General features: G+C 42.3%; 1 protein-coding gene across 1 annotated transcript; it reads left to right on the top strand.

The window, feature by feature from the left end:
* Positions 1 to 2,321: 2,321 nt before the first annotated feature.
* On the top strand, positions 2,322 to 23,723 carry SSU72 (SSU72 homolog, RNA polymerase II CTD phosphatase). Its single transcript, XM_041419575.1, has 5 exons — positions 2,322 to 2,492; positions 9,442 to 9,585; positions 19,440 to 19,579; positions 21,372 to 21,490; positions 23,057 to 23,723. The coding sequence occupies exons 1-5, from the start codon at positions 2,413 to 2,415 to the stop codon at positions 23,156 to 23,158; spliced, it is 585 nt and encodes a 194-aa protein (XP_041275509.1). The 5' UTR covers positions 2,322 to 2,412; the 3' UTR covers positions 23,159 to 23,723.
* The last annotated feature ends 228 nt before the right edge of the window (positions 23,724 to 23,951 follow it).

Here is a 23,951-nt window from a genome sequence, read left to right on the forward strand (position 1 = left end):
AATTGCATTTTGATTTTTTTTTTTCTTTTTTGGTGAGACATAAATGGAAAGGCTGTCTGGCTTTATTTGGAGGTGCAGGCAAAACCTGGGATTTTGCTTCCATGGAGATCTGGAGTCTCAGTTTTATGAGGCTGCAAACTGCTGCTGTGTTTCAGCAAAAGGAGGAAAAAAGGCAGGCCAGGTAATTCCTGGTAAAAGCTTTGGAATTACAGCAGGGATGCTTGGATGGAGTTTTTTGGCATTTTTAACCTGAGCAAAACCACTCTCAGACTTGCTTCAGCCCAGGTCTGGTCACTGCATCTCTGATAATCCCCTGACCAGAAGCACCAGGTGATCAGATCTCGTTATTTGTAGAATAAGAATTGAGGAGATGATGGGTAGGGACAGGAATGGCTGAGAGGAGACCCAAGGAAAGAAGTTTTTGTGCTGGGGGGACAGGTTTAGGTGGGAAATGCTGTGTGACAAAAGGGCTGCATGAAGAAGGGGGAAAGATTTCTTTGTTAAAGTTGAGGGGATAGTGAGAAAAGCTTTATTTTTTATGGAAAATAAAAGAGAGGGAGAAGTTTTACCCAGAGTAGAGTAGAATTGTGGTTGTGGGAGCAGGAAAAGGCTCTGCTGGAAGTGCTGTGGTGATAATGGGGAAAAAATTCCTCAGAAAGCACAAAGGGGAAAAAATATCAGTGCAAAGGGAGGGCAGAAAATATCTTTAGGAAGCACTGAGGAGAGAGTCCTGCCTCACTAGTGAAGTTCAGCTGGGCTGGGGAATAGATTTGTTCCTTTGATGTCCTGGTTTATCTCCTGTATTTCTCCTGCTCCGTTACCTCCTCCTGCCATTGAAATAGTGCAAGGAGACCAAAATGGAAAAGGGAAAGGATGACAAAAACCTCACAGAAAAATGGGACTGAGCTGAGCTGAGCAAGGAGCACCGTGATAATTTTGACCTGGATGTGAGAAAACAATCCTGAAACCAGCATATTTCACCAGCGGTGGGTAAATAACAAAAATAACATAAAGAACTCCTAGTTTTGGCATTCCAATTTATGCAGTTTGCAGTAAAAGCGCCACGTTTCCTCCTGGAATGCAGAATTCCGTGTTTAATCCGAACAGTGCTGGCGTTCTGGTCGCTGCGGATCCCCGCGGGCACATCCAGGGTGTCGAGCCCAATTCTCCTCCTCGGGATGACTCAATCCTGCATCCAAACGCTTCCCCCCGGCACCATCCCAGCCCCGCCGCGGCATTCGGCTGCCATCTAGTGCCGAACTGAGGGAAATTTGTCCTAAAAACCTGATTTTTCTGACGAGCTTTTTTTAATCCCGCAGTCCGGAGAGGCAGCGGATTCAGGGACCGGCGCGGAATGGAGTTCGGTGGTGGGAGCGCTGGAGGCCTCATCGCCCTTTATGTGATGAATTCTTCTTAATCTTCAACCTAAACCTCCTCTGGTGCTACTGAGGCTGTTCCCTCTCCTGCTGTCCCTGTTCCCGGGGAGAAATCCCGATCTTCTCTGGCTGTCCCCTCCTGTCAGGGAGTTGTGGAGAGCCACAAGGTCCCCCTGAGCTTCCTTTTTTCAGGCTGAAAAAGGAGCTTTCCACCTCCCTTTCCAGCTCCCTCAGCTTCTCCTAGGGCTCCAAACACTTCCTCAGCCTCGTTCCCTTCCCTGGATAAGGCGAACCAGAAGCTTTACATCCTGAGCTGGAAGAGACCCACAAGGATCAGAGTCCAAGCCCCCACCTTGCCCAGACACCCCAAAATCCCACCCGGTACATCCACGGGAGCGGTATCCAAACCCTCCTGGAGCTCTTGGGGCTGTGCCCCAGAAACCTCTGAGGGAAAAACCTTTCCCAAAACCCAACCTAAACCTCTCCTGACACAGCTCCAGCCGCTCCCGGGATCCTGTCGATTGGTCCCCGCAGAGATCAGTGCCTGTCCCTCCTCTTCCCCTCACGGAATTGTACATTGCCATGAGGTCAGCCCCCTCCAGGCTGAACAAGCCCTCACACTCCTCATAAAGCTTCTCCTCCTCTGACCTCCAATACCTTATAAATATATAATCATCTATACCTCTATATATCTATAGCACATCTATAAGTATATTGGTGTTTTATATATTATTTATCGCCCAAAACTCGGGGCGAGGCGGCGCAACCCTCTACCTCCACGCTGCGCCCGACGCTTCCCACACCTCGCCGGCGACTCACACTCCGCTCTCCCTCGCCCAGCACCCTCCGGTCCTTTCTCCCGGCACTCCCCTCAGGGCGGCCGCGGCCGCTCCGCCTCCCCCGCGCCGTGCCGCGGTTGGCCGCGGCGGGGCCCTGCTGACACGTCCCGTCCCCGCCCGCCGCGCTGCCGCCGCCATTTTGTGGAGCGGCGGCCGGGAAGGAGGGAGGCGCGGGCAGCCCCAGCGCCGTGCCCGCCATGCCGTCCGCGCCGCTCCGCGTGGCCGTGGTGTGCTCCAGCAACCAGAACCGCAGCATGGAGGCGCACAACATCCTCAGGTAAACGCCGCTGCCCGGTTCACCCCCCCCACACCCCGTGCCGGCGGCGCTCCGCTGTCAGGGAGGCGCGGATGGGGCCGTGCTTTGCGGCCCGCGCCCGGCCCGGCAGGCCCGTGGGTGCGGGGCAGCACCTTGCCTTCACCCTGCCTTCATCCCGCTTGTACCCGCTTTTCACCTCGCTGCCGCCCTGTTTGTACGCCCTGTTCACCCCTCTTTTATCCGCTTTTTATGCCGTTTTCACCTCGCCTCCTCCGCGCCCCGCTCCAGGCCGCGGTCGGGGTCCCGGCCCTCCCTGTCGGAGCTGTGGCCCCGGTGCGGAAAACACGGGCTGGGCGCTTGGGTGGAGCAAGGCCTGTGTCTCGCCGTGTGGAAACTTAAATGTTCTCTTTTTTTCCTGGGTTCCCCCCCCCCCTTTTTTTTTTTTTTTTTTTTTTTTTTTTTTCTTCCTTTGAGTCCATCTGAAAGGGGCCCACAGGGACTCTTCGTCAGGAGCTGGAGTGATAGGACAAGGCGTAATGGGTACAGAGCGAAAGAGGGGAAATTTAGGCTACATGTTAGGAAGAAATTTTTTTTAGTGTGGTAAAAAGGGTGGTGAGACGCTGGCACAGGGAGATTGTGGCTGTCCCATCCCTGGAAGTGTCCACGGCAAGGCTGGATGGGGTTTGGAGCATCCTGGGATGGTGGAAGGTGTCCCTGCCCGTGGGTTGGGTTTTGAGATCACTTCCCAGCCCATAACAATCTGTGGAGACTGAGCCACTGTGTGCCCTGAAACGGAGCCCTTTCCTCTCACAGGAGAACCAGAACATTCGGTTCAGAGTGCTAAATGTCTTTGAGATTATAGGTGTTAATCTCTTTAGCACGCCCAGTGCTCTCAGCTTGGCTGAAGAGGTGAGATGGGAGACTTGGGACAGACCTGATCTGCCTGAAATCGTGTCCCTAAATCTTCCCTTTTCACTACAGGAACACGATAAGGATGGTCGGGTTTATTTTATTATTAAAGTTATGCAAAGAAGCATTCACATTAGAAATACACGTTGATGGCATAGTAAGCAAACCAACTGTGAGTAAGCCGTGTGCTACATGTAAATAAAAATAAAAGCTTGCAAAGGAATAAATAATAGAAGCATTTGGTCTGGCAGCCATTTTACTGTGACAGCATTTCATGCACTTCACGCTCACTCTTGGCATCGGATGTTACCTGTGGCAGTTCTGTGAAAAGATTACATTGTTTTTCCTCTAATAATGCAGGAACTGAGTTTCATTTGAAAGCTGAGTGTTAAGGACAAAGTTAAATTTCCTTCTGATGTCTGGCCTTTTCCTTCCCCCGTGTTTTTGCAGAAATAAATCACTTCCGGTGTGACGGATGTTTGCCAAAAGTGGCAGGCGTGGTTTTTAAAAGTGTTCTCCCTTAAGATTTGAATTTAAAAGTAACAAAGCCTTCTTTAGAAAACGTTTCATTTTTATCAACACCTTTTGTAGTTACAGCAGCGTGAATGGCAAAGCAGAGATAAATTTCTGATGCTGCTGTAAAGAACCAAGAGCCCATTTGCCAGCAAACTTGAGGAAAATGTCCGTGTTGGCTCCAGGCCAGCCTGCCTCACCCCCTCAGGGCAGCGTGTTGCAATGCAGTTACAAAAAACACATGATTAGAAGAGGAAGAAGCCGAGGAATTACGAAACTTTAAGGTATTTTGTTAGTGGATGACAAGACTTTAAAAGGCGCAAATTCTTTTTGCTGCTGGAAAACAGAACTCTGGGGTCCGGCATTCAGCGTATTTTGTAATTAACCAAGTTTTGAACACTTTGTTTTAATTTTCCAGCAGAAGTCAGGCTGAAGGGCTGTGTGGAGTTTGTTGATGGAATAAGAGGCATCACCAGAGGGCCAGGGAAGCAGAGGGGAGCAGCAAGAGCAGTGCTAAAAAGCTGCCAGGCTGGCTGCATGTAACCTCGCCCTGGCTCTGCTCTTCCTCACCCTGCTTTGTTTGCTCTGCTGGGGTGGGGTGAGGTGAGAAGCAGAGCAGGCCTGGCTGCTGGGCGAGCCCTGCACAGCAATAACAAAAACATCCCTCTGTTGCAAACACAAACCCACAACGCGGCTGCTGGGACAGAAATTAACTCTATCCCGGCCAAAACCGGCACACTCTGGAGGTGATGTTTTATTTTATATTTTGTCATAGAGCATGCAGACTCAGGCCGTGGTTCTCCCTCAGAGGAGGAAGGCAGAAGGGTAAATTTCTTACAGCCAAACTTTTTTGATGCAGCAGCTTCCACATTTCTGTGTGCCTGGTACTACGCTGATGACCTTGGAAGGAAGTTAGTGAGTTCAAGTTCTCTCATTTACTGGCAATAAAAATTTCTCAAATGCTGATCCACACTTCTGCCACGCATCCCTTGTTGTAGAAAGCTGACTTTTAGGAAATTAAGAGTATGAACATCAGAGCTTAGTGGCAGCAGGGAAATTAAAATATTGCAACCCCTGTAGCAAAAAGTTCTCATATTGATGTTTAAACTTGTAGTACAACACTGAGGTGTAGGAGAACTTCAGTTGCACCTGTGCTGCTTGCAGAAGTTGTTACTCACAGCTTCTCTCCTGCCAGCACCAAAAATGCAGGGAGGTGTTGACATCTGTATTGCCCAGTTTAAGAAATCCTAAATTAATAAACCCCTCCCCCCCAAGAAGGAGATATTTTCACATTTTTATATTAAAGCACACTTTCGTTTGACAGCTTAGTAGTGATAATGCAAATTACAAGTTGTTAGTATTCAAAGTGAGTTAACAGCTCTTTAGTCCTGCTGTTCAGCAGTGCAGGCTTGTTTTGGGGGGTGTTTTTTAATATTGATTGGTGGCATAAGATATTTTTTAGGTAACCTGCAAGGGTTGCTGGTTATTTTCCTGCTATCTCTTGTGGAAAGGGATGTGGTAAAATTAATCATTTTTCCCCTGAAATCCTTCACCACTCTGAGTGCAGTGGCACTGCAGGATTTATTGCATTTGCTTTAATATTTAGCAATGTTTCCTACAGCCTTTGGAAAGGAAGATACAATAAACTGAAAAGCAATTTAATAAGAATGTGTGAGAAATATCCCCAAATAACAGTGAAATAAAAGAAGGATGTGGACAAAGTTGATGCACTTTTATTATTATTATTATTATTATTATTATTATTATTATTATTATTATTATTATTATTTCTCCTGCCAGTGCCTGGAACTGAGTGCTCCCAGTCAGTGCAGTCCAGGTTGGTTTTTGATTTCAGAATTATTTCCTCTGAGCTCTGAGATCCTTTGAGAAGGGCTGAGGGGTGAGCAGAGTGCTGAAATGAGATCTGGGCAGTGCCTCACTCTGTCCTTAACACATTGGGAATTTATCCACATCAGCTTAACAGTCATAAAAACAAATTCCTGAAATGTGGTCACCATTAGTCTGTTAAAGTTGAAGCTCCACATCTTCAGAGGATAGTCTGTTAGTCTGTCTTACTCTTTACCTTTTGTGCCAAAGCTCATTTTTTTCTACCTTCTGGGCAGTTTTACCAAGTGAAAACCAAAGCCATTATCATGTAGGAATTGTTCATTTTTACAAATGTGCCACATTTCCACAGACACCTGAGGATTCACTACACTGGATGTGTCCAGCTAGTTAATAAAAGCTGAACAATATTTAATAAAAGCTCCCGTGTCCAGCTAGTTAATAAGAGCTGAATAATATTTAATAAAAGCTCCTGTGTCCAGCTAGTTAATAAGAGCTGAAAAATATTTAATAAAGCTGAATAATATTTAATAAAAGCTCCTGACTAATGGCTCTCTGCAGGCATTTTTCCATGTCCTGTGCCCCAGCTGTTGCAAGAAATGTGTTGAAATGTTTTTAGAATGTTTTATTATACCTGGGGCATAAATAGTGTAAACATTGACACTACCACTCACCAAGGTACAAAACGTGAAATTCCATGTGAGGAACTCATATTCCAGCTATTCAGGGAAATAATTTTGAATGGGTCATGGGCCTTGGAGGCACAATTTTTTGATGTGTTGAATGCCAAAGATTTCAAGTTGTAAAATTTGAAATGAAATCATGCAAACTTCAGGGACACCTACAGCAATTGGAGGTGGAGGTTTTAATGTGTGTGATCCAAGCAGAGCTGTTTCAAAGAATAATGTTAAAGAAAATAAAGGAAACCAGAGAAGAAAAGATCAAATTGAAACATGAATCTTTTAGCACTGCAATTTCTTCTCTACATATTTATTATTATTATTATTATTATTATTATTATTATTATTATTATTATTATTATTATTATTATTATTATTATTATTATTATTATTATTATTATTATTATTATTTCTCCTGCCAGTGCCTGGAACTGAGTGCTCCCAGTCAGTGCAGTCCAGGTTGGTTTTTGATTTCAGAATTATTTCCTCTGAGCTCTGAGATCCTTTGAGAAGGGCTGAGGGGTGAGCAGAGTGCTGAAATGAGATCTGGGCAGTGCCTCACTCTGTCCTTAACACATTGGGAATTTATCCACATCAGCTTAACAGTCATAAAAACAAATTCCTGAAATGTGGTCACCATTAGTCTGTTAAAGTTGAAGCTCCACATCTTCAGAGGATAGTCTGTTAGTCTGTCTTACTCTTTACCTTTTGTGCCAAAGCTCATTTTTTTCTACCTTCTGGGCAGTTTTACCAAGTGAAAACCAAAGCCATTATCATGTAGGAATTGTTCATTTTTACAAATGTGCCACATTTCCACAGACACCTGAGGATTCACTACACTGGATGTGTCCAGCTAGTTAATAAAAGCTGAACAATATTTAATAAAAGCTCCCGTGTCCAGCTAGTTAATAAGAGCTGAATAATATTTAATAAAAGCTCCTGTGTCCAGCTAGTTAATAAGAGCTGAAAAATATTTAATAAAGCTGAATAATATTTAATAAAAGCTCCTGACTAATGGCTCTCTGCAGGCATTTTTCCATGTCCTGTGCCCCAGCTGTTGCAAGAAATGTGTTGAAATGTTTTTAGAATGTTTTATTATACCTGGGGCATAAAGAGTGTAAACATTGACACTACCACTCACCAAGGTACAAAACATGAAATTCCATGTGAGGAACTCATATTCCAGCTATTCAGGGAAATAATTTTGAATGGGTCATGGGCCTTGGAGGCACAATTTTTTGATGTGTTGAATGCCAAAGATTTCAAGTTGTAAAATTTGAAATGAAATCATGCAAACTTCAGGGACACCTACAGCAATTGGAGGTGGAGGTTTTAATGTGTGTGATCCAAGCAGAGCTGTTTCAAAGAATAATGTTAAAGAAAATAAAGGAAACCAGAGAAGAAAAGATCAAATTGAAACATGAATTTTTTAGCACTGCAATTTCTTCTCTACATATTATGTCTCTCTTCACATCCAGTAGAAGCAGCAGAATCAAAACTGGGATCTGCAAGTATTGCAGGGAAAATAAATGAACAGTGACTCATAACTGCACCAGTTCCATGTGATGGAGGGCTGGGAGGGACAGACAATTGCACTTCTTTCCACTGTATCCCCTCTCAGTCATCAGTCCTGCAGAAAGAAGCCAAAACCCCTCATGTGTCCTGTCTGTTTACAGAAATAGACACCTATAAATAGTTGCTGGAGGAAAAGTGTGGGGAAGCAAGGAAAGGGAGAGGAGGAGCTGAAGGAAATCAGCGCTGATGGTTTCAGGGCTGTGTTTGAGGCTGGGGCAGGAGGGCTCACAGGCTCTGCCCACAAGCATTTGGGGTCGCTTTGGGGACACCTTCTGAAGGCAAACAGATAGTTTGGGTCGGTTCTCCTGCTGAATTTCCTGGATTTTCCTTGTCTCCTCCGTGAATTTCCTTGTGCAGAGCAGGGAGCCTGGGGCCAGCTCTTGCCCTGGCTCCAGTTCTGCTCAGTCCCCTCAGAGGAAAGCACTGCAAATCTGGGGTTGTTTCTGGGGGCACTGGCTGCTCGCTTGATTTTTGTTCTAACATTGTTCACTCAGTTTCTGCTAAAATCATTCAAGCTGAAAGTGTGAGTCCTTAAAAAAGTGGATTTAATCCTGGTCTTGCTGTTTCTAGTTACATTGTCATTACAGACCCAAATGTTTCAGCCTTCTGGGTGATAGCAACAGTAATTTACCATGGAACTTCATCCATTAGGCCACCAGAAAATCTCTTTTTTGTCCCATTAGTCCATAGATTGCCATATTTTTTAATATTATTGAAGGAGGTGCTGAGGTTTGAATATCTGAGTTAATCAGCAAAAACATTTTGGCATTACTCCTAAAGACAAGCAGGTTCCTGCCTCTTTTTTTTTTTTAATTATAACTATTAAACAAGTATTTGTTCATAAGAATGGAATGAAGTAATCCCTGGTTTAACCAAGAGTTTTAGAGAGCAGCCAGCAGAACATCTGCCCCACTTGTGTAAAGGTAATTGCACTGTATGGTTTTCAATGGCAGGCACACAAATGTTTGTCCTGGGCTAATTAAATTACACTTTGGGCAACAAAATGAGAAGAATAATGCAGTTAGGCCAACAGTCTCAGCAGGATATTTAAGTACTGATCAATAATACAGTTACTTACTTGTATCAAGAGAAAACCATCTTTGTCTGTGTTGTCATGAATACAGAAGGGGTTTGTTGCAAATCCAGGATGTCTGAAATTCAGCACAAAAGGAAAGCACAATTGACATTTCCAAACAGCTCTGTAGCATAATTGTAAGAAAATTCCTGTCAAATAGAGGTGCTTCCCTTGAAATGGTGTGTGATTTTAGATTATAACTGCAAGGAAAATACACGTTGGGAGCTTCAGGCAGTTTGGTTGCTCAGCTGCTGCTGCCTAAGAGGAGTTTTTAAAAGGTTTTTAAGAGGTGTTGTTAAAATCCACTCTAATATTCTTCAGTAATTTAATTTTCAAGTCTAATTGTGTTCTCGCCCTCCCTTGTGTCTTTCAGCAAACGAGGATTCAGCGTCCGATCCTTTGGCACGGGGACTCACGTGAAACTGCCAGGACCAGCCCCGGACAAGCCAAATGTTTATGACTTCAAAACAACATATGATCAGATGTACAATGATCTGCTTAGGAAAGACAAAGAACTGTATCCCTGTGGCATGGCCTCTTTAAAAAATCCAGTGTGGTTCATCCTTGAAAGGTGTAATTCATTATTTGGCATTAAGAATCTCTAGAGTTGCTTGGCTGGCGAACTTTAAATGATTTAAGTTTATAGGAGGTTTTTTTTTTTTTTTAACAGTGGGCCTCTAATGCTCCCTTGTAAATTGTTACCCAGTTCCAATGCACACATCCCAAATGCTCTTTTGTAGTGTGTTACCATGTTTAGCTCTTGAATGAACACATCAATTCCCTGAGATTGTCCATTGCCTCCCCTGCACTGTGGATCCTTCTCAGTGCAAAGACTGTCCTGAGTGTGGATTTGGGAAGAGCGACCACCTCGACTTTAATGTTGTATTTAGCTCAGACAAACTGCCAGGTAAGGCTTACAGAATACTTTCTCTGGGAGAGAGGATGCCTTTCATTAAAGAGCTCACCCTTCTCACTGAGGATTTTGTGATATGTGATTTGCTCTGTGCACCGAGAAAAAATAACTCTGTAGTTGATTCTAAAGAATGGACAGAGGAGAGCCCAGTGACATTTAATCCTGGAGAGCAAAGTGATCAGGGTTAGGCACACTACCAAAAATGTCCCAGCTGCATTATTTTAAAATACCTGTATTTAAAGTTGATTTTTTTTTTTTTCATAAGAAAACCCACAAACAAAACTTGGGGAACTCATTCTAGATGTTTTTTCAACAAGGATCCTTTTTTTTAAAAAAAGTTCAGAATGTAGGATATAATCTTAATATATCACATGTGATGTGCTGGTTTATTTGATTTTTTTTTATCCCTCTGCCTATAGAGAAAAGGAGAATCTTGCAAACCCATCTTAATGAGGTATGCCATATCCATATCCTGATTAAAAGAACTGCTTAAAAGAAAATTCCTTGAACTGAGAATTAATTTTAACAAGCACCAACGACTTGAGATTTCCTTTTTGAATTCTTCACTGCTGCTGTGCTGAATATGGCAGTACTTAAGAAAAAAAACCAAAAAAAACAACAGGAAGCCAACCTGTTTCCCCCCTCAGCATGATTTGGAGTCACCATTGTGGTTCTGCTCCATGCTTTGCTGTGTTCCCCAAATATATTTGCAGTGTAACAGTTAAACCTTTTGTCAAGATAAAAGAGGTTTAAACAAAAGTCACAGCAAAGGAAATAGGGCAACAGCAAATGCCTCTGTGACTTTGCTTTTTTCATTCTCAGATAATTTAAGGTTTTCAGACTGAAGACTGGCAGCACAGAAAGCAACTCCATTTCCAGAAGTGGGTTTTGAGGGTAAAGGCTTTAACCAAAGCCAGACCTGCTCTCATCAGCGAGTTGTGGAATAGATTTTTTGTGTCCCAGGGGCTCTCAGTTCTGTTGGGTGAGCATAACTGCAGAGAGGGGATGGGAATTAAGCTGTGGGGTGGGAAGGGGCTGCTCTCCTCACGGGCTTGGAGTGTGGTTGGGATGGGGGTACAAAATTCTTATGCTTTTCTGTTTCCCAGCCTTGCTTTCATCGTCTGTACTCTGAAATTTTGAGTCTTGCTGCCAACACCCTGCTTGCTCCCATACCCCAGTGAGGAGACACCTGAGGTTTGAGTGCTCTCCTCGCAGGCACTGTGGACACCAGATACTCTGTGACTCTGTGGCTGTGAGGGAACATCACTCAGTAACTCTATGGCTGTGAGGGAACATCCTCTGCCCAAATAAACACCCCCCCAGTTCAGAAAGCAGTGGCCTCCCACCAAAAATGAGCTGCTGCACTGCTGGACCTCACCCAGAGCAAGGTTAAAGTTGTGTTAGAGAGAAGAGATGCACTGAACTGTTCACTTGTGAGGAGGGGGAACAACTGAAAAACCCACTCTGCAGGGATTAAAAGCACCCTCATTGCAGTTAATTAGTGAAATGTAGAGCACAGGCTCTCATACCTTGAAGGCATATGTTGAATTTCAGCAGCACAGCAATAGGGGATTAATGGAGCCAGGAATACAGATTCAGTTGAGTAGGTGGTTACAGTAGATCTAAAATGGAAGCACTTCAAAGCCTTTTAAGATGTGGCAGTTAAAACTTAGAGTTAAAATAAGTATCAGCATCTCCCATTGAATTTTTAGGATGTAGCATTTAAATTCCTTGAGCCCCAGTTGAGGACTGCCCCAAAACCATTTAACAGTGTTCTGAATGTTGCTTTTTAAAACATTCCTCTGTTATTTCTAGGACAACAATAGAGAATTTTGCTCCTAATTTGAGGAGGGCACAGCCATGGTCTGTGGTTCTCATACACCACCTTGTATTTGCATCTGTTACCCACCTCTCCAACATCAGGATTATTTGTCCTTATCATTACTTTGCCCCTTATAACTCTGTGAAGGGGTTTGAGGACTTAATTCTAATTCTGTGGTGGTGACCTTAAAGCTGAAACAAAAATAGAGCAAAACTGCTGGTGAGCTTTGCCTTCAAGTGAAGGCAAAAACTAGTCAAGGGTGAAACTTGCTAAACAGTTTAAATTTAAACTCAGTTTAAATCTTCATCAGCAGTTGATGTTGTGCCCAGGGATAGGAGCTGTTCAAGTGGAAATTTGGCCAAAATTCTGCAGGAACTGCTCCTGGGTTCTTTATCAGTGTGAGTAACTCCATGGCTGATTTCTTTCCTGAACACTGATGTGTCTGTGACCCTCACATTAAAGATGATTTTCACAGATGGGGGGGTTATTTTTAATTAGGATTTCTAGGCACCTACCCTGCAAGCTTGGCCTCCTACTCTGCTCCTGACATTTTTTACCTCCTCTTTTAATTTGACCTCCCTAACTTCAGGCAGGATTCCAGTTTTAGCTCCTTAGCTCCATGAGGTTATAAAATTGAGGGGAGGGTGGAGAACGTGTCCTGAAGAAGTTCCTAAAGCTGCTTCAGTTAGGAGGAAAATTCCAGAAATGAAGAAGAACTCTGTGCATCTCCCTTGAAGATTCTTTTCTGTCAAAAAACCCCAAAAAATAGTGCTAATCTTGGTGATGGGATCTAGCTTTAACTCTCTGAGCTCCATGTTGAAGTTGGATGCCCATGTGATATTTTATATGTAGCTCAGTCTTGAGGAGTAACTGACCTAAATTCTACTTCAGGTAAGCTCTTCATGCATCTATTTATCTTACATTTTCATCTGTTTTTTCTTCATGGATTTTGAACTGCTGAGCACGTGTCAGCTTCTCTCCTGAGCTGTCATTCCAGTGTTCAGCACGAGAGCTGAGTCTCTGGAAGCACTTTGGAATGCTTCATTTACATCTGCTCAGGGATATTTTTCTTTTTTTTTGGTGGAGTTTGTGTATTTTCTTCTTTTTTTCGATTTTTTTTTTTAAGCCTAACCTTACAAGAGCTAAAAATAGTTGAAATCATGGCCTGTGTGTCAGTGGCAAAACTTCTTCGGAAGCAGAGCAGTACAAGTCTCATTTTCTTTCTCACCATGTCTTACAAAGCTCCTAGAAATAGAGAGAAGGGATGAGAATGGAAAGAAGTGTTTAAGCTGGATTTAAACAGGCTTCTGAGAGGCACATTTCTGCAAATCAACAGAATTCCAGCCACAGGCTGCATTCCAATCCCTTTTTCTCCATGAAGGATTGTAAAATGCTTCACAGAATCTTGGGCCTTTCAAAGGCAGCAAATTTTTAGTGCTTCTTCATCTGCCTTCTGATCACACTGCCTTTAATCTTTGTTTCATTCACATTAAAAAGGAAGTACTTCAAATTATTAAAATATATGAGCTGGATATATATTATTTAAATATTGTTTCCCCTGTGTTTGAGCTGTGGGACATGGCAGAAGCTACAGACTCCAATCTAACAACAAATTGCTTTTCAGCAGCATAAAGCACCCTCTGCCATCCTGTCTCTTCTGGGTGCTCTGAAAGGTTTATTTCCTTGTCCAAGGCGAGTCCCAGACGTGCTCTGAGGAATTCTGACTGAAGGATCCAGTGTGAGGCTGAGGACTCTTGTAAAATCCATTTAGAGCTGCAGTGGTTTCATTCTTTGGCACTTTCATCCCAGCTGGAGGGAGGGGAGTGAAGTGACAGTTGATCCTTCTTCCTTTGAAGTTCCCTCCCATGAACACAAAACTTCTGTGCCAACGTTAGAGATGCTTATACTTCTTTTTTTCTTTATTCCAAACCAATTCCCATTTTCATTTCAACTGTAATTCTTTAAACTGGCATTGATTGCAGGCCAGGAATGTTTCCTGCACACCTCATCCAGCGTGCTGCTTTCTCTACAGGCTCCTGGTGCCAAGTGGCCCTGCTGTCTCTTGATTGTATTCTCAGGTTTCCCAAATGTGCTCAATGAAATGCTTTAATCGATTTAGGGTTTGCAGTGCTTGTGCTTTGCTCTGTCTGAGGTCCCTTCAGCTGTAGCTGCAAATTCTGAGCTTCACAGCACCAAAACCAGTTGGAAATGGCTGGTGCAGCCCTGGGCAAGGGGAGGATTCATCCTTTCCCACAGATCTCTCCCCAAAGCACTTCCCCCCTCCCAGTCCTGCATTTGCTGCTCCTCTCTGGAACCTGGCACTGCTTCCCAAAGCTGAGGGGAGCAGCCCCCAGTCCTGTTGGAAGGGACCTTAAATTTTATCATCTCATTCCACCCCTGGCCATGGCAGGAGCAGCTGGCACAGAGCAGGTTGCTCAGAGCTTTATCCAGCCCTCTGGCTCACCTGCTGCTCCCTGGAGTGACTGCAGAAGTGACATCTCCGTGTCACTCACTGCCAGGTGATCAAACTCTGCATTCCAGCAATCCAAACCAAACTCCTCTTGAAGTTCCCACCTGGATGAGTGCAGGCTCAGCTGTTTGATGGCACAGTCAGACACAGTGCCACACCCTCGAGTCACCTTGTCACCCTTGTCATCCTGCCAGTGCCTCCAGTGCATCTGGGACATCCCTTCTCCACCTCTTTACCACTGGCCTTGGCCATTTCTGCCTCTTTCCCCTCTGGCAGCTGGATCTGCCAGTTCTCACCCCAAATACAGCTTGGGCTGCTCAGCACTGATAAATTCTTGTCTGGCACTTGAGCTCAGGGCTAAACTCAAGGTGTTCACTGCTTTCACTGATGTGAAGGCACTTCACCCTCAGCTTTGGGCTCAGCCAGGCTTCTGGAAGTGAGCAGGGCTCATTTATATTTGGTCCAGCTCCTAGGAGCAGTTGGATTTATCCTTGCAGCTCAAGGCTTACAGGTGCTGGGTGCTTGTCCTTCACTAGCAAAAACAAGGGCAGGTTTTTTTGCAGGTCATTCATGCAGGCACAAATGTTGCAGAAATGTCATGGAGCCCAGCTTAGCATCTTCCTGATCATTTGGGATGGCATATTTTAGAATCCCAGACTGGTTTGGGTTGGGAGGGACCTTAAAGCTCATCTTGTGCCATGGGCAGGGACATCTTCCTCTGTCCCAGGTTGCTCCAAGCCCCATCCAGCCTGGCCTGGAGCACCTCCAGGGCAGCCACAGCTTCTCTGGGCAACCTCTGCAGGGCCTCCCCACCCTCTCAGGGAGGGATTTTTCCCTAATATCCCACCTTACTCTGCTCTCTTTCCATTTGAATCCAATAGAATGGTTCAACATTAAGACTTTATCAAGTTAGGGACCAACAGAAGACTTGTGCACAATCTCTGGTTTGTTCTAAACTGCAGTTTCAATTCCAAAGGACAGGCATTTTATTAGGAATTTTTTTCCTAATATCCCATCTCACCTTGCTGTGTTTCCACTTGAATCCAATAGAATGTTTTAGCATTAAGACTTTATTAATTTAAGGACCAACAAAAGACTTGTGCACAATCTCTGGTTGGTTCTAAACTGCAGTTTCCATTCCAAAGGACAGGCATTGTAGTAGGATTTTTTTTCCTAATATTCCACCTTACCCTGCTCTGTTTCCATTTGAATCCAGTAGAATGGTTCAGCTTAAGACTTCATCAGGTTAAAGAACAGCAGAAGATTTGTGCACAATCTCTAGTTGTTTTTTTGTTTTTCAACTGCTCACTTTCCTTTCCAAAGGACAGGCATTTTATTAGGAATTTTTTTTTTTTCTGATTTCTGCTGTGTTTCCATTTGAATCCAATAGAATTGGATTGTGCCCAGTCTCTGGCTGGTTCCAGTCTCCCCAGTTTGCATTCCTGAGGACAGGCACTGTGTTCTCTGGCTGTGGAGTGAAGCAGCTCCTGCAGCCATAACCACTGTGCTTGGCCAGTGGAATTTGTGGTGCCTGTGCCCATTCCCAGGCTTTCATTCCCTCTGAAAGGAGCTGATTCTGAAGGTGGGAGATCTTGGGCAGCCTCACCCCCCTCACACATTTCATTTAAGGAAATGTCCAGTTCCTAGACAAACTTTTAACACAAGGTGTTCTGTTTATAATGCAGATACTAAAAAATAAATAAGGATGATATAGAAAAGAGACCTGCAAATGCCACTCATGCTCTGGTGAGAAGCACTCTCTCTGCTCCTGCTTTTCCCAAAGAAGAAATGCAGTGTTTGAGGAAATAATCAGCAGATTTATTTGGAGATGTAGAAGTTTTGGGTGCCAGCCATTACTTTAAAGTTTGGTTTTTTTCCCCTAAAATGGGTGTGTACATTTTAGCAAGCATCATATGCCCAGTTAGGTTTAATAAATTGGCTTTTATAATTTCAGGAATGGCCTGGGTTGGAAGGGACCTTAAATATCATCTCATTCCACCCCTGTCCACGGCATAGCCCAGCATGCTCAGAGCTTCACCAGCCTGCCCTTGGACACTTCAAGGGATGGCAATTTTAGATCTTTACAATTCATTTCTGTACCCCAACACAAATCACTTGTGAGCTTCAGCTTCACGTGGGGGTTAAAAGGAAACTTGCTGAATACTTGGATCAGTAAGATCATTTTTCTTTAATCATACAGGATAGAGATTTGAATCTCTTTGCTATCTCTATGTTGGTGCTTGTGGCTAAAAATATTTTTTTGGGTCCTGTCAGTGACAAATAATGATAAAATTTGGAGGGATGAGGGATGTTTGGAGGGTAAGGGATGGTTACTCAGATGTCTGGAGCAGGGACCCATCCATTGGGTGGTAAAAGGCATTTCTGGTGTCCGTGACAGGAATTTTAAATTTGGGTAGCAAAAGCAGTGAAAGCTTTAGGGGTTTAGCTAAACACATTTTTATATTTTTTTAATAAATCTTCATCACTAGTATGGGATAACCTTAGCTCAAAGGAGAGAATGCACAGTCAGTAATGGAAATTCTCCATGAGAATGAGCAACAGTGCTGTGCCTGTTGGAAAAACCCAATTTTGTGCTTCAACATCTCCTTTTTATATCAAGCCTTTCCACTGCTGAGTCTTCCTGCCTAAACTCCACCACAATGTGGACCTGTTCAGCTCAGTTATTCTATTAAAGGTGAAATCTGAATTGGATTCTGTAGAAATGTGGTGGATTTACTCTGCCAAGAGTTTCCAGTAGTTGAAGGAAAATGTAGGCAAGTTCTGGTGTCCTCAGCATGGTAGGGCTACAAAATGTGACCAGGGGGAATTCTGAAAGAATTCTGAAAGAAAACCAGGGGAATTCTGAAAGAAAACCAGGGGGAATTCTGTCCTGAAAAGAGAGCAGGGATGCACAGGACAAGGAGAGTGGAGTTAAAATTTGTTGGGAGTAAAGCAGAACCTGACTTAAATGACCCAACACCTGCCAGTGTGGTGGAAACCATTTATTTTTGTATCTGCATTCACCTGAGTTCCCAAAGAGAATAAAAATGAGTTATTTATTATATTTTTGAATAATAATATGCACATTAATAATGTGCACACCCCCTTCATGGCTTTTTCCAGGTAAAAAAGATTTCAGGCAACCTAATAGAAAAACACCATAAATCTTCACTGCTCCTCTCAGTCTCCTTTTATAGGCAGATGGACCCTTGGAAAAAAAAATTAAAAAAAAAAAAATAGCTGTAAGTTGGCAGCAGAGAGCTGGGCTGTGAACAGAAATCTTGTGTGGGTTTGGGAATCTGCGTAATTCTGTCTCCAGGCTCACTCAGGAAAGCGAGGGGACAGATGCCAGCAACATTTTATCCTAGAAAGGGAAAAAAGAGAACCCAAAAAAGCGTGTGGGATGTTGTGGTTTTTTTTTTTTCCCCCCCCTCTTGAACTGCATGATGTAGAAATGAGGAGTGCAGAGCCTGGGGAGGGCTCCCCTTCCAACTGAGCAGGCAGATGTTGGCATATTTTGGAAATGGCAGATATTTTGGAGGTGGTATTTTGAAAATGCAGTAATTTTCCTGCTCTGCAAATAACCAGAGGTCTGAGATGGCTCCATCCAAGTGGGTTTTGTTGGGTTTTTTTTTTCCCAAACGTGACAAACCCCAGGAGAATTCACAGGGGTGCTGGTGTGCAAGAGCTGCTGGTGAGAGCTTTGGGCTGTAAAACACAATTCCTTAAGAACATGAGGAGAAACCTTTTGGGAAAGAAGAGTAAAAGAGGCTTGGGAGTGACGTGGAGAATAGAAATGCAGCAGAAGTCAGGCTAATTGACAAGATTTAATTGTGATAAACATCCCAGCACTCAGTTTGTGGTGCAAAATTCAAATTACAAGTAGCTGAAGTGCAGTGATGCAGACACACAGAGGAGCTCAATCTATTTCCAACACGAAGGAGACTCTTGTGGGTAGAAAGCTGGGTTTAATTTTTAATACAAGTTAAACACTTGAAGGATTTAAGAGCTCTGGAGGCTGTTTCCTTGAACAGGAGCTCTGGGAGCACACAGGTGAACATCTGGGCAGTAGAATTGGAGCTCCTGCTAAAAGGTAGGCAGGAAATCGTTTGTCCTTTGTTACGAAAATAGCAGGAGTGTCTTCTGAAAAGAAATACCTGTCTGTCACCTTTTCAGCAAGGAAATAAGCCCAGATGACCTCCTGCATATTGCTACAAACGCTGGAAATTGTTTTATTCTCAGGATTGTTATCTCAAGAAATTACAGGCTGTTACCCTTGCTGTTACATTGTAAAAATGTCTACTCAGAGGGCTAAAAATACAGCTGTGCTAAAGTCAGGCAGAGATGCATCCCCTTGCAGGCTTTTTCAATCCAAACCTTTCCTGGTATTCCCAATTTACCCCTGAAACTTCCCCTTCAGAGGGTGTTTGGTTTTACTCCAGCCAGCAGATTTATGTGACAGTCAAGCCTGGAGTGCTCCCAATGGAAGTGCACATCCCAGAAGGGTGGAAAACAGTGGGGGAAATAGAGAATCCTGCCTGGAAAGGGGCTCCAGGATAGAAAATCAGAGCCTCAAGGTTACAGCAGCAGCATAAATATAGCTCCCAAGCAGCATCACAGATTCCTTTCACACAGTGATGAAGCTCTGACAGGCACAAAGTCAGTGTTTTTCTTCATTCCTCCCCATTTGTGCATCTCAGGATATTTTTATGGGACGTGCTTCTGTGGTTTCTTTGGCTTCCTTTGGAGTTTCAGTTGCATAAATCCACATTTTGCAGGCAGGGCTTTGTGCAGGTGGCACCTGAAGCACCTCGGGGTGGCCTTTGAAGAGTGAGGAGCAGCAGCTGGCAGGAATGTAGGACATCCTGCTCACAGAACAGCACAGGCTGGGGGGTCGGAGGATTTAGGGATATAAAAATAGTTGCTCAAGAAAAAAATTCTTTTTTGAGACCTTTTTAAAGCTGTGGTGGCAGTGGCAGGTCTGTGAAAAGCAGCTGCAACGTGGGGGTCACACTTTTAGGAATCTCTTTAGTGCTCACTGATTTGTAGTTTTGCAAACAGAATATTTTCTTTTAAAGATAATGTCAATAATTTACCTTGTGCTGCTCATTTGCTCAAAACCATGACTTTCCTTCAAGTAAAGATACTTAACTCAAGCAACTTCAGATACACACAGAATGGAATTTTACACATGTTGGACAGAAATAAGAGAATCAAGCCACGACCAGAAAGATTCCAGAACTGCAAAGACGTTTTTGATTTGATCCTAACGTGTGAAGAAAGAGTCTATGATCAAGTAGTAGAAGGTAAGGAGCTTGAACTGATAAATCAAGTTAATTTTGGGGTTTTTTTCCCTTCCTTCTTGAAGTCCTCCACAAATCTGGAAACCTCCAGACCAGTGGAACACCAGTGAGGACAAGAGCTGCAGTTATTGATGGAGATTTATGCACCACAGAAGTGATGGCTGAGCTTTTGTCCCCAAAAGGTGCTGGCAGCTGCTCAGAGCGTGTGAAATTTATAGAAACTCCATGTTTGGTTTGGAAATGCTCATGGATCTCAGAAACTGAACAAACTGGGGATGAGCTGATGGAAAAACAAGTCTGAGCTGCCTTCCCTGCAGGCTCCCTGGGAGCTCCCAAGCAGTTTATCCCCATTAAACACCTCCTGGGCAGCTGGAGTGAAACACAGACAGCAAATAATTAAAGTTGGCAAGAGGCTTTAATTATTACAGCACTGGACACATGGGGAGTAACCTCCCAAAGATGTGTAAAAAGGTCCTGCTCTCTGCTTATCCAAAAAGATTTTACATATTCACGTGGTTTCCAGGACACCTAATGCATCATTATTACCTGGCCCCACTTGTATTATAATTAGCTGAATTATGGCTGCCCAATTGTCCTCTTAATTGGGTTGGTGGGCTCTGAGGTGGGTCAGGGGGTTCTCTGAAGAGGAAGTAAGAAGTCTTCTTCATGGTGAGCTCTTCAGCAAGTTGGCAGAGCTTCCTGACCTGCTGGTCCCAGTCCAGACCTCCCCTCGTGGTTCATGACTCTCAGAAGCCAATTGTGTGTATGGATCCTGCTCTTCTAGAGTATTTCATGTCTTCTAAAATCCATGGTCCTGCTCTTTTACAACACTTCATATGTTGTAAAATCCATGTTCCTGCTCTTTTACAATATTTCCTGTACAGTAAAATCCATCTTCCTGCTCTTTTACAGCACTTCATATATTGTAAAATCCATGGTCCTGCTCTTTTATAACACTCCATGTGCTGTAAAATCCATATTCCTGCTCTTTTACAATATTTCATGTACTGTAAAATCCATGTTCTGGTGCTTTTTTTTTTAAAAATGAGCAGTTAACACACTCCAGGTGAGGAAGCTCAAAGTTCTTCTTCACTTTTGAGTCTTGATCTTTAAAGATTGGCAGAGTAAGAGGAGCAGTAACTTCTTTTGAGCAGGGAAGATAAACTGCCACGACCCTTTCACAAATCTGAGTTCATATGTTTTCAAAATCCACCTCTTGTTTTTTGAAACAAAGGGGATTACTAAGACAATAATATATAAAATATATTTTATATAATATATATGATATAAAATATAAGATATAAAATCATAATATAGAATATAAGATATAAAATAGAATATTAAATGTAATATTAAATATAATAGAGACTAATATAAAAATATAAAATATAGAATAAAATATCATATATAAAATATAATAAAGATGTAATATATGCTAAAATAGATATAAAATAGGTGTTATATATTTATATATTCAAAGTATTTTTATAAAGTAATATAAAAGAAATAATAACATACAATAAAATATTTTAATAAAAATTATACAATATATTTATATTTATGGAATATGTAATGTATAATATAAAATATAATATAAAATAATATAACATGTATAGAAATTATTATTAAGAAAATATGAAATAAATTCTAAAAAATACCTTGGAAAATTTAAATGTGACAACACCTATATATTTTTAAAAACCTTATTACTAATTACTTCTTTCCCCAGTACTTTTTTTGTGTAAAACGTCCCCATTCCACCCCAAATGTTGCTGCTGTGCTTTGTTTTACCCAGACTTGAACTCCAGGGAGCAGGAGACGTGCCAGCCCGTGCACGTGATCAACGTGGACATCCAGGACAACCACGAGGAGGCCACGCTGGGGGCTTTCCTCATCTGTGAGCTCTGCCAGTGTGTGAGTACCCCCACAGCCACCCATCTGTACCATTAATTGGTGCCACTAATTGGCTTTGCTTGCTGCTCCAGAAAACTCCTGCACCGTGCAGTTGTTCCGCTAAAATCCCTGGCAAAATGTAAATTTTTCACATTCTCCTCTCTTGTGTTTGTGGGGTCCCAGACGAAGGGAGGGATGGTGAATCTGACTCCATCAGAAAGCTAATTTATTATTTTATGATCTATATTGTATTAAAGAATACTGTACTAACTATTCTAAAGGATACAGACAGAAGGGTAAAAGATAATAATGAAAACTCCTGACTCCTTCCAGAATCCTGGCTGTGCTTGGTCATTAAATCAAAAACAATTCACATGAAAGCAATCAAACAATCAATCACCCGTTGGTAAACAACCTCCAAACACATCCCAAAGCACCAAAACACAGGAGAAGCAAATCAATAATTACTGTTTTCATTTTTCTCAGCTTCCCAGGAGGAAAATCCTGGGCAAAGAGATTTTTCAGGAAATGTGAGGCTTGCCTTGTGAATCAGAATATCCTTCAAAATTCCCTTTATTTTATTTTTTTTTACCACTGTGGTGTTTGTGAGGGTCCCAGGATGAGGGAAGAGATGAATCTGACTTCATGTTCTTAGAAGGCTGATGTATTATATTAATTATGTTATATTATATTAATTATGTTATATTATGTTATGATTACATGCTATACTAAAACTATAGAGAAATGATACATCAGAAGGCTAGAAAAGAATGAAAAATAAAAACATGAGTGCTCAGAGCCTCCACACAGCTGGACCATGATTAAGTCAAAAACAATTCACATGAAACCAATCAAACAATCAATCACCCGTTGGTAAACAACCTCCAAACACATCCCAAAGCACCAAAACACAGGAGAAGCAAATCAATAATTGCTGTTTTCATTTTTCTCGGCTTCCCAGGAGGAAAATCCTGGGATTTTTGCAGCACCTGGGATGGTGCCTGCTCAACAAAGTCCTCCTGAAATGCCACCAGGGTGGGCTGGGACCTGCAGAATCAGAATAAAAATAAATAAATAAAACAGGAAAATAAATTAGACAGGATATCTGTGCCTTTGGGGATGATCAATAGAAACAGAATATCTGTGCCTTTGGGGATCCCAATAAAATCAGAATATCTGTGCCTTTGGGGGTGATCAATAGAAACAGAATATCTGTGCCTTTGGGAATGATCAATAAAATCAGAATATCTGTGCCTTTGGGAATCCCAATAAAATCAGAATATCTGTGCCTTTGGGAATCCCAGTAAAATTAGAATATCTGTGCCTTTGGGAATTATCAATAAAATCAGAATATCTGTGCCTTTGGGGATGTCAGTAAAATCAGAGTATCTGTTCTATAAAAACAGAATCTGTTCTATGTAAAATCAGAATATCTGTGGCAATGCTGGGAATCTCAAGTGCAGTGAAGCCCTGTTGGCTGCAGCCTGCCCACTCAGATTTCCCATAAACCCCAAAAATGGGATTATTAGAATTTTCTAACCATCAAATCCTTGGAGTTTGGTTGCTGAGACTTTTTTTCTCTTCCAGATACAGCACACAGAAGACATGGAAAACGAAATAGATGAGCTGTTACAGGAATTTGAAGAGAAAAGTGGAAGGACTTTTCTTCATACTGTCTGCTTTTATTAAAGCACCTCTGTCTCCTAGGCCTTAATCCAGATGAGGGAAGCATGTGTTTCAAGTTCTGATTATACTGTATTTTCCTGGAAAATGAATATTGATCTTTTTTTGTTCGTTTGTTTGTTCAAAAACTCCTTTTCAGTGTCTTTATTTTTATTTTTTTTTTTCAGGTATTCTGTCACAGGTAGGCAGAGATACTGGTTGGGCTTGTACATATGAAATGATTTAAAAGTATTACACAAAGGCCACCTATTTAAAAATTCAAATCAAGGGTTTTTTTTTCTTTAAATCCTACTTTAATTATTACAAGTAGGTTTTTAATTATAAAGAGAATGTTTCTTGAATATAAGTTTATAATGTATTTTTCCAGCTTATGGATTTATTTTATTTCAGTTGTGCTTTTTTTTTTTTTTTTAATTATTATTTTATTTCAATGTGACAGAATGGCTGAACTCTGTGAGGATGTGAATGGAACAATGAAAAAACTGAGTATCTGTATATTATTAGCTATAAAGTTGGAAGCATCCAATAAAAATGAAAAAAACCTTTCAGTTTGTCTGGTTTTAAAACAGAAGCTGAAGAATTGTGGCTGTTCTTTTTGAGGTAATTGTTTGGAAATCTTTTCTGCTTTCATTTTCATTCATCCTACTCAGACTTATTGGTTGTTTTTTTCATAGAAAGGCAGAAAAACCCCACAAAAAATGTTTTAACCTGTGGTTTGTGCACGTGGGGATTTACAGCAGAGTCCTTTCTGTGGATTAATTAGCAATCTTGACATGACACTTCTCATTTGACTTGCAGA

The sequence above is a fragment of the Onychostruthus taczanowskii genome, unplaced genomic scaffold (genome assembly GCF_017590055.1).
Source record: "Onychostruthus taczanowskii isolate IOZ18803 unplaced genomic scaffold, ASM1759005v1 scaffold61, whole genome shotgun sequence".
Classification (NCBI taxonomy): Eukaryota; Metazoa; Chordata; class Aves; order Passeriformes; family Passeridae; genus Onychostruthus; species Onychostruthus taczanowskii.